General features: G+C 48.0%; 1 protein-coding gene across 2 annotated transcripts; it reads right to left on the reverse strand.

Moving 5' to 3' along the window:
* Positions 1–886: 886 nt before the first annotated feature.
* Positions 887–12,662, reverse strand: MEST (mesoderm specific transcript). 2 transcript variants are annotated; one of them, XM_037049183.1, is made up of 12 exons: positions 12,424–12,662; positions 9,064–9,218; positions 6,976–7,055; positions 6,523–6,600; positions 6,265–6,401; positions 6,034–6,092; positions 4,961–5,001; positions 4,338–4,408; positions 4,007–4,108; positions 2,979–3,055; positions 2,101–2,164; positions 887–1,228 (listed from the first exon to the last, which is right to left on the reverse strand). In XM_037049183.1, the coding sequence occupies exons 1-12, from the start codon at positions 12,447–12,449 to the stop codon at positions 1,111–1,113; spliced, it is 1,008 nt and encodes a 335-aa protein (XP_036905078.1). In that variant the 5' UTR covers positions 12,450–12,662; the 3' UTR covers positions 887–1,110. The 2 variants fall into 2 exon arrangements, with proteins under 2 accessions (XP_036905078.1, XP_036905079.1); XM_037049184.1 differs by lacking the exon at positions 12,424–12,662 and adding an exon at positions 11,404–11,508.
* Positions 12,663–13,618: the final 956 nt, after the last annotated feature.

Genomic DNA, 13,618 nt, shown 5'->3' on the forward strand with positions numbered 1-13,618 from the left:
GGATTCAGCACCATTTGTTCATAGGCCTTTCAGAATTTGCTCTAAAGTTTCTGGAACTTTCCTGTCTGCAAAGTACAGGAACTGAGGAGCTACATGAGGAGGCCTCTCTGGGACAACCAGGGAGGAGCTGGTCAATCAGAAATCAGTGTCCACTCGGCACGGCCACTTGGACTGTGCGACGCTCCCCTCCCCTCCACGCTGGTGCAGGAGGGACACGCTTCAAAGCACTGAGGTATGAGAGTCAGACTGTTATTTGCTGTTAAAATTGGCCTTCCCAGCTAATAACAGTAAACCTCTGGTATAGATGCTGTTGGTCTTTAATGTCCTGTGATTTTTAAGAAATTGTGTAAATAGTTTGGACTGAGTCCAACTTATTCAGAAGTTAACTGTGTTTAGTAAGGGTTACTATTCTGCCAGATAAGTGTCTGCTGGTTTAGTACCCTCCTAAAATATACATAATAAGTGTAAGTAAATCATAGTTTTAAAGTACACTTAGAATACTGCATCATTTAAACAAAAGTCTTAGAATACTGCGTTATTTAAACAATCTATCTTAACACAATGTCTATAATTAGATGCAACTGATGAAACTAATTCAAAGTTAGGACAAGGGAGACGCAGTCTCCCTGGAAGCTGTGCTGCTTATTAGGAAACATAGAAAAGCGAGGGCCCTTAAAGCCGCCCTGGGAGGGGTGAACAGGTGCCGCCTCCTCGTCCTTTACTGTAAGACTCACACTGGGCCTTGGCCAGACACTGGCACTCCTAAATACTTCAGCCAAGTCCACAGAAATGCCAAGACTTTTGTGCAAAAGAATGTCTGTCTGTCTACAACCGTGAGTAGGAGCACTCAATGGAATTTCCTAACAACACAAGGCAAGTCCATACACTTGATCAGATGTCAGAGGAACGGGAGGTGGACTATTCAGTCGCCCTCAGTCGGAGTTTCTACTGGCTTTTTACTGTGTGCTGTTCACCAGTGTGAGTCAGGTGGACCTTTGTGAGAGAAGAGTGTTTGGTGGCCAGGACCTCTTTTGGGCATTTCTTTCTAAATGGAATACACAACAGGAAAGGGAACAGGGGAGGTAATACAGGGAAGCTACTCTCTCCAGCTCAGAAGGAGTTGATGAAGCCCATATATGCATTCAAGAAGCCCATGGGATCCTCTAGCTGTGGGTAGTGGCTAATGTGGTCATCCAGAATCGACACTGTGGACCGCGGCAGCGTTTTCCTAGTGGAAGAGAACAGCATGGAGGTGAACTTGAGGCTGCAGGGAAGGGGGGAGGTAAGCCAGTGGGCAGTCCCAGTGAGTGCCCCTGTGGATATACCACACTGGAGGGAACCAGCAAGAGCTTATTCAGCTTCTACTTTGGAATTGTATTTGGGCAGATGAGCGTGCCAGGCCCATGTATGACATACACACACTGGGTTTGAAATGTCCACAATCCAACAGACAACAACTTGAAAATAGAACACTTTGGCAACACATGTCAGAGTGGGGTGACTTCGAGCTCCTTAGGGAAGCATGAGGCATCAAACAAGTGGACCACTGTCCCAGTAAAGACAACAAAAGAGCTTCCTTAACCCTGGGAGGCGATGAGCGAGGGTGTTTTGTGGAACATGAAATGCCAGCTATTTACTACTGGGTTGTTTCTACTAGGCCATATGAAGGTGTGGAACAGTCTCGTGTGACAAAGTCAGTTAAGATTTCAATTTCCAACCTTCCGAGTAAACACCTAGAGAAAGTCACCACCGATGAGGAGGCCCCTCCCACATCTCAGCTCGCCCTGCAGGTGCTCAGCGGAGGCTGACGGGCTGGCTTCCCAGTCAACCAGAGCGAGCGAGCGTGCCCGTGACCTGTGTGCACTCCCACTCCTCAGTTCACGTGACAGCTTTTCTTACCTGTGCCCCTAGGAGTGCGTAGTAACCGTGAAAGTGAGGAAAAGGCTACATGGGTCAAGAGAATGTAAAACAATTTCCTGATCTTTACATTCACGTGAGAGTAAGATTCCCTAGCTCATCCTCGACTGTGTGTTTCCTGGGTGAACAGCCAGTGAGGTCAGAGACAGTGGCAAGAGCACTGTCGGGCCGAGGGAGACTCACCTGTACAGCTCCAAAAACTCCGGGTAGGGGTTCACCGGGTCCAGGGGCCCATAGATGAAATGAACTAGGAAAGGGAAGAGGCACGAATTACTCACAGCTCTTACCTGCTCTACCCCCATGCTAAAATTGCTCCTCCAAAAAATGTTTTCTTTAAAGAAACTTTTATGATAGAAAATTTAGCTTCTGTCAATAAGCAGGTTCTAAGAAACTTCTGAGAACAGGCTGAAAGCTGAGTCCATTTGGGCCATTTTCTTCTATAAACAGCCCCGCCTTCAGCCCTGCAGCTTTCTCTCTAAACCCAGGGTGCTGTCATTCTCGAAGTCTCTCTCCAGTAATAACTGGCCCTTGACACTCGAAGTCAACTATTTTCTCAGCACTAACTACAATATTATGTATGAGACACAGCACCGACTTTTTTTCCTTTTTAAATCTGTAAGAATGAAGAGACAAATGAGCAAAAACCACCCGTAACCTCTTGACTACTGATCTAAACAGCCTCCTGTCCCAGAAATCCGCATTCGACATGGCCACCGCTGGCAGGGCCCGGCAATGAAGGGCAGCTACCTGAGCAGAGTTTCGTGGGGTTTTGTAGACTTCACTCTGTGGCATGTCGCCGGCGTGCCGGATGCGGGGAGGTTCGCCAGCTTCCATAAAGGCTGACCAGTTCAATTGGAAAAGGATTTTTTTTCTACTATCAGCATGTCCCAAATATTGCATAGCACCCATACTTTGCCCACCCCCCAAAAGTATGTTGTGTTTCTGAAATTCAAATTTAGCTTGCTGTCTTTATTATATATTTTTGGTTGCTAAATCTGGCAATTATTTTAACCCCAGAGTCCCTCAGTTTTTCTATCAAAATGTAACACAGAAATACTCACTAGGAATAGTTACGGAGGCCAGAGCTCCCACCCAGCGTCTTCTGAACTTCTTCCTCTGATTGATGTACTGTAAGAGACTACACCGCACAGGTAAGTCAGCAGTAGAAGAACAGGAAACCTTTACTGTGAGAGGGATGCAAAGGCCCGACGTGAGCTTCAGAGGAACACAGTGCATGTTTTCTTAATCCAGGAGCAACTCGCCGCTCCTGGGATTAGCCCTCGGCATTCACCCATCTCTGTTAACCCCCAGGTAGCCATGGCGGTGATCAGCCTGCTGTCCACATAAAAATTAATGTTTCTCTGTGCCTGTGAAACAGGAAATGAGATCTAGGAAGGCTGCAAATTAGTTTGAGTTACAGGTAGCGAAAAGCCCAGGTTAGGATTCTGCCTCTACCAGTTAATTAGCTCTGTAACTCAAAGGTCTAAACACGTCATTTGACCGTTTTCCTCCTGTTTAAAATAAGAGGACTGAACTACATGATCTCTAACTTGACATCCACTTGTAAAATTCTAGCTGTGTAAGAGCACACCCACAAAGCTACAGTCTCCGCTCTTCATCTGACCACAGATGAAGTGGAGACTTTCTCCTCCCACAGCGATACGATGCCACGGCCACATTTCAGAACTCGAACTCGTAGTCTCATTATTCTGCCCGGAAACTCCGGGAGTTACAGACCTCAACGGTCACCTCTTAGAAGTGGTGCTCGTGTTTTGGAAAGTATGTGGGAATTTTAAAAGAGGGTTTTGTTTTGTAATTTGTTACTTTAAAATGACTCTCTGGGATCCCGTGGGGGTTGGGGGCTGGGGGAGGGGGAGGGATGGCCCTCTCTCCCTCACAGTTCCCAGCAAAGCCAGTCGTTACCGATGTCACCATCTCTAGGTCCCTCTGAGAGAGCAGCATGTGAACCCAGTGGCCACGTCTTTCCTCGCAGAGCGTGGCTTTCTTTGGTGCGCCTCATCAGGTCATAACCAGCCTTCCCCACGTTCCAAAACCAGCCTGTCTGGAAACTGAAGCGAAGCTCTCTCACCTGTCGATAACCAAGTTCCCGTCGTTGTTGCGTATCCCTGCCCACATGTCCCACAGCTCGCTCTCAGACGGCCGGGTGTACGGCCCGAAGACAGGGGTGAGGCTGGAAGAGTCCAAAAACGCAGAGAGAGACATGTGAGAAGAATGCACAGTGTCAAAGGTGACTGGAACCTCAGAGGTCACGCACTGTGGCCCTGAACCAATTCATGAACTCCTGCTCCTTCCCTGGCAAGTGGCAACACCTTTGCTTTAAAATATCAAACCCCTTCGACGGCAGCAGCTTTTCGCTGCGCTGTTCCCGAGCAGGAAATCGGTCTCTGACCACGACTTACCCTCGAGAGAATACAAAGAAGTTCATCAGCCGTGTGAGGATGGGCGACAGCACGCCTCCGTCTTTGAGCAGCTACAGGTAAATAAGTGAAAGTCAGCAATCCAGAGAGAAAGACAACCAGCCCGCAGAAAAGGTTTTATGCCAAAAACTAAGAAAAACACTTCAGCCCAGTCTCCTACTGGCAGGTTCCGTCACTGGCTTTTATTTTTTTGTTTTGCCTACCCATATGCGTCTCTGATGGAAAGCATACCTATTTCTAATTCCTTTTAAGATTACGTTGCTACACGTCACGAAATCCCTAAGATTTTTAACTGACACATTCAACTTTACACTAGAATCCCTGCTTGTTCCAACATCAGGGTGATGGCACAAACCTTCACGTAGCTGCGTTTCTCCAAACATTTGTTGATCTCTCATTCTCAGAAAGTATTAGGCTTTAGGTAGGGGCCCCTGCCCTGCTTTATTTGCATAAGAAGGGAAAAAACTACCTTCATTAATGTAGACTGATGAGCAGGATTTTAACTACAGCCTTTCACAGCAGAAACGACCCTTTGAAAGGTCCCGGCACTATTTCTGTCAGTGTAAATCTTAGGAACTAAGGATCTAGCCAGTGGAGTAGCCAACCTTTTGGAGGAGGAGAGGACGATGAGTCTCAGGAAATATACCTGTAGGAAAAGAAGAGACTAATGTTAGTCATTTTCTGACACCTTTAAGGCAAATGCAGGCCAGTGACTGGAGACCATCCGCCCTACTCACTGTCACCTTTGGGTCCTTCACTGCTAAAAAACGAATTGCAAATAAAAACTGAGCATTGTCATCTAATTCCTTCTCTGTGGAATTCTGTGTTTAACAAACAGGTCAAAGCACATCCTACTGGGATTACTTTCCAGATTGTACAGGTAGAGAAACGGGAAAAGTAATGTCTATGGGGACCGATAATGCTGATTTCAAGTGTCCTCCCATTCCTCAGATCACCACGTTATTAAGGGTCTGGGCAGCCGAAGAAACCAGAGATTTTTCAGGAAATGTAGGTCCAAAAACCACCCCTCCAAACCTAGATTTTTCCTTTGCCATTTTTTTCCCAGAGTTAACAGGAGAAAGCCATAAGCAATGCTTGTAAACGACACAGACTTCTCTCCCCGTCGGCCCTTGGGTATTCAGGGGACCTTCAGAGGTTCGTGGATTTACAAGCCAAGATCCATGGCATGCTAAGAGAAAGAAACCCCTCCAAAAGGTCTTGTAATCAAGTGCTCACTAATTTCTAACTGAAACTTGGCGTGGCCATCAAGTGAGAGATTACAGACCCACAGCAGCACTAGACGCACCTGCGGCTTCGTCGCACACACCCCACTGCAGTTGTCGTGGAGTATTTACACTCCGCGCTGCTGCTGCCGCCAGTTGTTACGGGACCCATGTAAACAGCACAGTATTATTGTGCTTGTCACACAGCTTTTTATTAACTAAATTTCCTTAGAGTCCGTTTACTTTGTAACCCTGTTCTCGTTTAAGACTTAAAAACATTATCTTGAGAAAGGGTCAATATTATCTCCTCAGACTACCTGAGCGATTCAGGGCACAACAAAGATAAAGATCCCAGGTTGAACGTCGTCCGTTCCCAGTGCCATCAGATCACCATGTAGATGTCGCTGATACCTAAATATGCCCATGTCACCTTCCACCCACCGCTGGGCAATTACCTCCATTCGACAGACAGAGACTCTTTATGGTGAGCCGCCCGGATCGATTCTGCTTGAACCTAGAAACAGGAGGCAAATGCATCTGACTGAGTGGACCGGCACCGGTGCGGCGGCTGGAGATGGGCTTCCAAGAGGCAAAGGGCTACAAAGAGCCCAGGAACAGTTTACTTGTCCCAGTACTTTAAATGAGCAAGCCCTGTGACTAGTGCACAGGTCCGCGGCCTCACTGACCTGTAGAGAAGCTCCTGAGCAACGATGTCCCCATAATCGTGAGACAAAAGGTTGACTCTGCGGTTCTGAAGCCCCAGATGCCGCAGCAGGGCCTCCACGATGCTGGCCTGCTCGAATATGGAGTAGTGGTGTGGTCTCTGAGGGGAGGAGGGTGCAGGGGCTGCGGTCAGGAGCGCGGGTCTGCCTGCCACCTTCACCCCTCCCCCTCTCGTCCACCCCCGGCCCTTGTTGACCTGGTCCCGTCCAGATGCTGCTTACCGGTTTGTCACTAAAGCCAAAGCCTAAGAAATCAAGGGCAATCACTCGATGGAACCTCAGCGTCAGCCCTTCCCAAATCTGCAAGAAAGAAAAAAAAGATGATTTGGACTTTCTCATCTGGCCCTTCCCCTCCCACCTCAGCCTAATAGGCTCCAGTGCGGGGAAAGTCCGCAGGAAACCATCGCTGGCTCGCAGACGAGCCCCTTGCAAAGTGCTGTGTTCCTAGTAATTCCTCTCTACCGAGGGAGAGACCCCAGCATTTTCAGCTTGGCAAGGACCCTTCCCACACTGCCAGTTTCTCACTCCCTTACCATCAATGAAAACCAGTTCTACGTTTAATCCTAGTTTATGAAGCCATTCCAATGTACGAGAACCTTTTTTGGTGCTCACAATGAAATCCTTGATTTTGGATTTTTAAAGACATAGCGGGACCCAGAAGTCTGAGTTCATTACCTTGTACCAGTCATAGCTGGATGTTGGGAAGCCGTGCAGCAGCACGACTATCTCCGGACTTCCAACCACACCCACGGAATCTGGGGAGAAGGCGAGACGGCCGTTAGCCAGGCCCCATGGAAACAGCCTGACGACACTAGAAGTATGTAATCTGGTGTAAAGGACAAGAAATCCTGCCCGAGTTAATGACATTTAAAAGTGGGTTTCTTGTAAAACTCAAGCTATTGCTTTAGATAAAAACAGGCATTTGACTTTTTAAAATCTGTATATAAAAAATTATAAATAGCACACTTTATATGAAAATACTTAAAGGGGGTCTGCTTAATTTCACTGAGGCTTTTTAAAGCATTTCTCCCCTTGTGCATTATTAATACATACATTGCTTTTCATACTAAAAGTTAAACTTTCAGTTTAATTATACAGTTAAATGTATATATGATCATAATATATATATATAAACTACAGATTCTGTGTACCTTATCATTAACGGCCTCACAAAAATTCTCTAAAATACAGCGACTCTCCCTCAACCTTGTGAGTGCCATAATTAATACTGTTTGTCCCACACTGTAATTTCCCAGAGGAGATAAACATCCAAATCCAGCACTGAAAGCATCGTGCTCAAAGCACTGCAAAATCCTAACTATAAATTATTATTAATCAATATAGACATGAACATTTTTTAATGCGTAAATCATCCAGCCAATTAAATAGTAGAATGTCTTTTTTTTTTAAGACTAATTTTTTAGAGAGGGAGAGAAACATCGATGTGAGAGAGAAACATTGATCAGTTACCTCTCATACATGCCCCGACCGGGGACTGAACCTGCAACCCAGGCATGCACCATCACCGGGAATCAAACTGGTGACTTTTCCCTTTGCGGGACAACGCCCAACCAACTGAGCAACACTGGTCAGGGCTAAAGAGTAGAATGTGTTGCTAATACTAGATTAAAACTGATAATGTTCAAATACTGCAAATGGTGTGAGAATTCAAAAATAAGGTTTTCAAAATAATTTAGTCAGAAGCAATTTAAAATTTTATAGATTTCTGCCTACACGTCTTATTCTTAGAATCCATTAAAATAAAATTGTTCTATTTACAAATAGTACAGTTTGAAAATTTAAGGATAAAATAAACATATATGTAAAGATTTCCCTTTGACATTAACTAAAACATTGAAAAACTGGAAGCAACCTAAATGGCCAGCATAAAGAAAATTATATACTTACTTAATTGAATACAGCAAATGAGAGGAGGTCAGGAGCAATAATGAAAAACGGTTTTATGACAAACATTTTTCGTTATTGCTCTTGACTCCCGCCCAAAAGAAATCTTTTCCTATTTCTTTCTCAGGTACTTTACCTGTAAAAATGAGGTTAATGGCACCTATCTCCAAGTACGGTTAGAGAGATTGCATGAAAAGATAAAGACTGAAAATATAATTCAATGTCTAGCACATGGTAATTACTTGATAAGTAGCAGTCATAACAATAATTATCATTAGCAAATTAATTGATACAAAGGCCCAAAAGACTTCAATCACAGTTACACATATAACAATCTTTATAAAAAACAAAAAAAATGAAATCAGGAATTTGGGGGGGAACAGGACCGATGGCAGCTTTATCTGTGAACAATGTCTACGCTGCCCAGCGCGAGGCTATAAAAATTTATGTACTGAACACGTCAGTTCTACAGACTGGACTCTTAATTCCACCAGCCCCTCCCTCTCAAATTTTTTTTTTAAATCCTCACCTGAGGACATGCTTAGTGATTAGGGAAGGGAAAGCGAGAGACGGAAGCGTCCATTTTTTGCCTCATACGTGCCCTGACCAGGGATTGAACCCATGATCTTTTGGTTACGGGGCAGTGCTCCAACTGCCTGAGCCATCCGGCAAGGGCAGTTTTCTTTGGGTTTTCCTTCAGTTAAGGGGGGGGTTAGTATTTTCAAGCACCCTTCCCAGAAAAAGGGTTTTCCCTCCTCACTGGGGGCCAACAGAGACCAATGGACACAGAATACGCAATGCAGTGGACCCTCTGGGGGCTCACACACTCGAGGGCTGCTCTGACTGTCCTGTTCTTACCTTGGTAGAAGATGCGCAGTCCCTTATAGGTGAAAAATTTGCCTGATGACTTCCAGGAGTGAAGAGCAGGGGAGAGCTGGGGAGGCGGGATATGGAGGTAGGCTGCAAGCAGGGGCACCGCCAACAGCCCCACCTGCACCCACCATTCCCTCATCCTGTGGGGAAATCAGAGACCAGGTAAGCAGTCAGGTGACACTGTACACGTCGACAAGCCCTGAGCTGGTAACACAGGGTGAGAAATTGCTGTGCCATGTGGTGACCTCCTAGGATACAAACCAGGGCGGAAAATTTTCCAAGGAGAACATAAGCGTGCCTCTGCCTGTTACGGCAATGGCAATCGCCATATTTGCTCACCATTCTAATTTTCAGGGGAAAAAATACATTATTTTAATATACACTCTTCCTCCTTTTCTCCCCACTTTAACCCTCAGCCCCTCCCCTTGCGCTGTTTCTAAGACCTGGAAAGGTTTCCACGTGAAGTAGAAGGAGGGAGACTGAGGAGGGGCTGCGGTGCCCCCTTCCACTGGCTTTGACCAGGGCCTCCTGGGGGAAAAAATAACTGCCACCACCAGGAAAACGTTATGTGTCTTTTAACGTTTTAAAATACACATGTATCTCTGTGAGGGCATCGTAACATCACCATGACCTTCAGCAAAGACCCGCTCTCAATTTTTTTCACATTTATCCCCCCACCCCCGCTGGCCCCCCTGAAGCCCCCTTCAGTACCACCACCTGGATTGTGTTGAGAAACCGCTGGGGGGGGCGGCGGAGTGCGTGAAAGTAGGAAGCTGGGTGCGCTCTGTTGCCAACATAAGCCGCCTTGTTGTGACCCTGAATGTCTATCCTCTGGAGAGGTCAGGGCAGCAGGGTCTAGTTCTGCTTTTCTTAGCAGACTCTTGAGGAAGCCCCCATTTATTTAATTTCTTAGGACTCCCTTCTCCCCCCCGACCCCGCCCCACCAAAAATAAGGCGGGGGTTATATACAACACCTGGGAATTGATTTTGCCATTGCAAGGCCAGCGTGATTTGCACAGCCAACCCTCCAGTGCCCAGGACTTCAAAGGTCCAGGCTAATCTGTCCTTAATGACAATGAGTGCCACATGGCGATTAGAAATAGTTCCCCCTGCTTCTCTCTTATCACTCCTGATGGCCACCAGGGAAAGAATTAGCATTAGAATGGAAGTTCTCTCAAAACAGCCGTAGTTGAAATACCTTCTGAAACTAAACTTTTTAAAAAATCTATAAATAAGAGAAATGAATGGTCGAAGCCCTGGTGGAAACCGCTGTGTGTCTGAACACACCCCTTCCACCATATTCCCTCTAGTCTGGCCACAATCCCTGCCCATCACCAAGTGATTATTTTAGTGCTAAAACAAGCCTGTGCTTCCACAGTGTTAAAACAACCACATCCCTTAAAGAATATAAGCTCTTTTGCCTCTTTTTTAGGTACCACTACAGCGGTCTTTCTTCCCCGCTGACGTACCTGTCAGTGATTTGATTCCACCTTTCAAAGTAATACTAGAAAGTGATTCAAAAAATGTCTGGAATGTGCTGATTATATCTCAGTTTTCACCCCACAACAATACCAGGCAACATCCCACTGTCTCTTTGAAAGATGAGATGACAAAAAGCATTAGGTTTAGATCGTCATTTTCTCAGAGCTATCTGTCCAATATACTCCAGCCCATGCATTCTCAGGGTCGCATTTCCTCACGCCTTATCCCCTGCTTCTCCTTTCTTCATTCAGGTCCCAGCAGCCCCATATCTGCAATGACTCAGCAGAGAGCCAGGGAGGGGTTACTAAAGGAGCGCGCAGGACCACCCCCGCCCAGTGTGTGCGTTGAGGGCGGGGGACGTCCATACTCTGTTTCTGGACACCCTACCTTTCACACCTTCCTTCCCCCTTTAAGAAAGCCAGAGGCCACCCCCCCCCCCCCCCCCCGCCCGCCCCGCCAGAAGCCGTTTTCTGTCTTTTATTATCTCAGGGAAAATGCCCCCTAAGGGCGTTTTAAGATTTTTTAATAGGGACGTCGGTAAGCAAAATGAATTCAGCATTTTTTACCAAAATCTCCATGATTTGAGGAGCAATGAGTCAAGAGAATAAATATGGCAAACCCCAGTACAAACCTTCTGGAAATTAACCTTTCCCAGCCCTGATTTCTTCAGCCTGTAAATGGGAAAAATCCGTTTAATATCACCAAACCTGTCCACCCTGCGGCATCTCTTGAGGCTAGGAACTACTTTGTAAACCAATACCAGCAATGCATATGTAACGTGACGACTGGTCACATCACCATTCTCGCTTTGCTTCTTGTTACTGAAATCTCAAAAATACTTACGCTCGGCGATAATAAGCCATTGCAAGTTCCAGTCACACCTATGCAGTAACGCACGCCACAGCGACACCAGGGACTTCAAATCCTAAACTGCGCCACAGCAATACCAGAATCTTGAAATTCTAAATTGCGCCAGGGTGATATCCGATGTTAAAATCCTAAATCGCGCCAAGGTAAAACCCAGGTCTAGAAATCCTAAATTGCGCCACAGCAATACCTAGGTCTTGAAATCCTAGCCGCAACACCGCAATACCGGCGTCTTGAAATTCTAAATCACGCCAAGAACACGGGGGTCTGAAAATCCTCAATTTTGCCAGGGTGATAGCCGGTGTTAAAATCTTAAATCGCACGGAGATGAAAACCGAGTCCAGAATTCTGAGATCACACCACGGCGACGCCAGGGTCTAAAAATCCTAAACCGCGCTGGGCGCCGCCGGGGTCTAAAAATCCTAAATTGCGCCAGGGCGACGCCCGGGTCTAAAAATCCTAAACCGCGCCATGGCGACGCCAGGGTCTAAAAATCCTAAATCGCGCCAGGGCGATGCTGGGGTCTAAAAATCCTAAATCGCATCTGAGTCAAGCCGGGATTCAGAAACCCTAAAACACACTAGTGCAATGTGGGTGTCTAGAAATCGTAAATTACATCAGAATGATGCTGGGGGTCTAAAAATTCTAGAGGGCACCAGAGGCAAAACCAGGGTCTAGAAATCCTTAGTCGTGCTAGGATATTGATGGGGTCTAAAAAACGTTAAATAGTGCCAGGGTGACGCGCCAGGGTTCCAGAAATCCTAAATCAGGGAGATTCCGACTTCTACCTCGGGCAGAAGTGACACCCCCTCCCAAGGAGATAGAGCCCGAGGGCCCGCCGCCCAGGCCCCCACGGGGTTTTTCCCTCCACTGCGGGGATGGCGGTCCGGCACCCCGAGCTCGGACACGCGGGTATCCACCCGCTAGCCAGCACCCCAGTGCCGGACGGCGGCCGAGAGCCGGCCACACCCCCTAGCAGCGGCCGCGCGCACCCACCTGCGGAGGCGATCTCGGCGCACCATGGCTGCGTCTTATCCCATGCCGTACCGAGCACCGACTCGGAGCACAGGGGCGCCGAGGCGCGCGGAGCCACGCAGGGCAGCCACAGCCCGCGAGGGCGGCGCCGGCCGCGGCAAGCAGCGATCCGCCACTCGGGCGTGTGCTGCGGCACTGCGCGAGGCGCAACTGCCGCAGAGGAGGCGCCGGGCTGTGCTGGTTGCCGCGGCAGCGCGGAGCCAGTGGGCACCGTCTTTTAGAGACCACCCGCGCCCCGCCCCTGGCCCGCCCACAGCGCCGCAGTGTCCCTCCCACCGCAGCGTCCCTCCCTCCCTCCCTGCAGCCCCCGTTGCTGCTGCTGCGGAGACTGTGTCGTTCTCACAGAAGCTCCTCTAGGGGGCACCTTCAGGGCGTTGACCCCTGCTAGCACCCTGCTGCTCCCTCGCGGCCCCCCAACCCTGGGCTCCAGGTTCTATAGCAGAAGGTCTTCTGGCAAGTTAATGCCACCGGAAAAGACAACAGATCCCTGAAATCCTAACCCTCCCCTTAGACCACCCAGTGCCCTCTCCCACCACCCTGCAGCCCCAGAAGGGGCGATTAGACCTCAGGTGTGGCACCTGCTCTCATCGGCTCCGTGCCCCGGGTGTGGGTTCTGAACGACGCGAGTGCCCAATTCGAAGCAGGGGTCCATGAGTGCCCCACCCCTCCTAGATCCCTAACTGTGGGTAAGGGCACAAACAAGTGGGTAGGGAACGACGAGCTTTGCTGAAGGCACCACCAGGGCAGGCGCCTGATTAATGGGATGGCTGCTTCGGAGCTAAAAGGTCATAACTAGCAGAACGCTTGAGTCTCTCGCTCTGCCACTGGGCATGTTTCCTTTGCTGCAGCGCAACATGGGCCTTGTACCAGAGCCCAGCCACAGCCCTCCCGTGGCACCCGCTCCCAGAAAAAGACCCGCTCCGCTCCAGAATTAATGATCATCACAGTTATGAGACCAATGTTCCCCTTTATGTAAGATTAAATTCACAATGCAAGGGCCCCAGCGGTACAGAAAAGTGGGAAGGATTTTTTTCTTCATCCATAATCGTTTAAAAGGCATCTATTACGCCTTTGAAAATAAAAGCGTAGAGAATCACAGTGTCTGTGTTCATTTGCTGGCTGTAAACTGAAATTCTGAGGAACGCACGCAGGCTGC

Source organism: Sturnira hondurensis, unplaced genomic scaffold, assembly GCF_014824575.4.
Source record: "Sturnira hondurensis isolate 20B ecotype Veracruz unplaced genomic scaffold, ASM1482457v3 Scaffold0006437, whole genome shotgun sequence".
Taxonomy (NCBI): domain Eukaryota; kingdom Metazoa; phylum Chordata; class Mammalia; order Chiroptera; family Phyllostomidae; genus Sturnira; species Sturnira hondurensis.

Excerpts from the sequence above, each read along its gene's own strand:
- MEST (XM_037049183.1), bottom strand. The coding sequence starts at position 12,449 with ATGGTGCGCCGAGATCGCCTCCGCAG. Across the intron at positions 4,409-4,960 it reads GTCCTCTCCTCCTCCAAAAG|CTGCTCAAAGACGGAGGCGT; the intron begins GTTGGCTACTCC and ends ATTTACCTGTAG. Across the intron at positions 4,109-4,337 it reads TTCTTTGTATTCTCTCGAGG|CCTCACCCCTGTCTTCGGGC; the intron begins GTAAGTCGTGGT and ends GGACTCTTCCAG.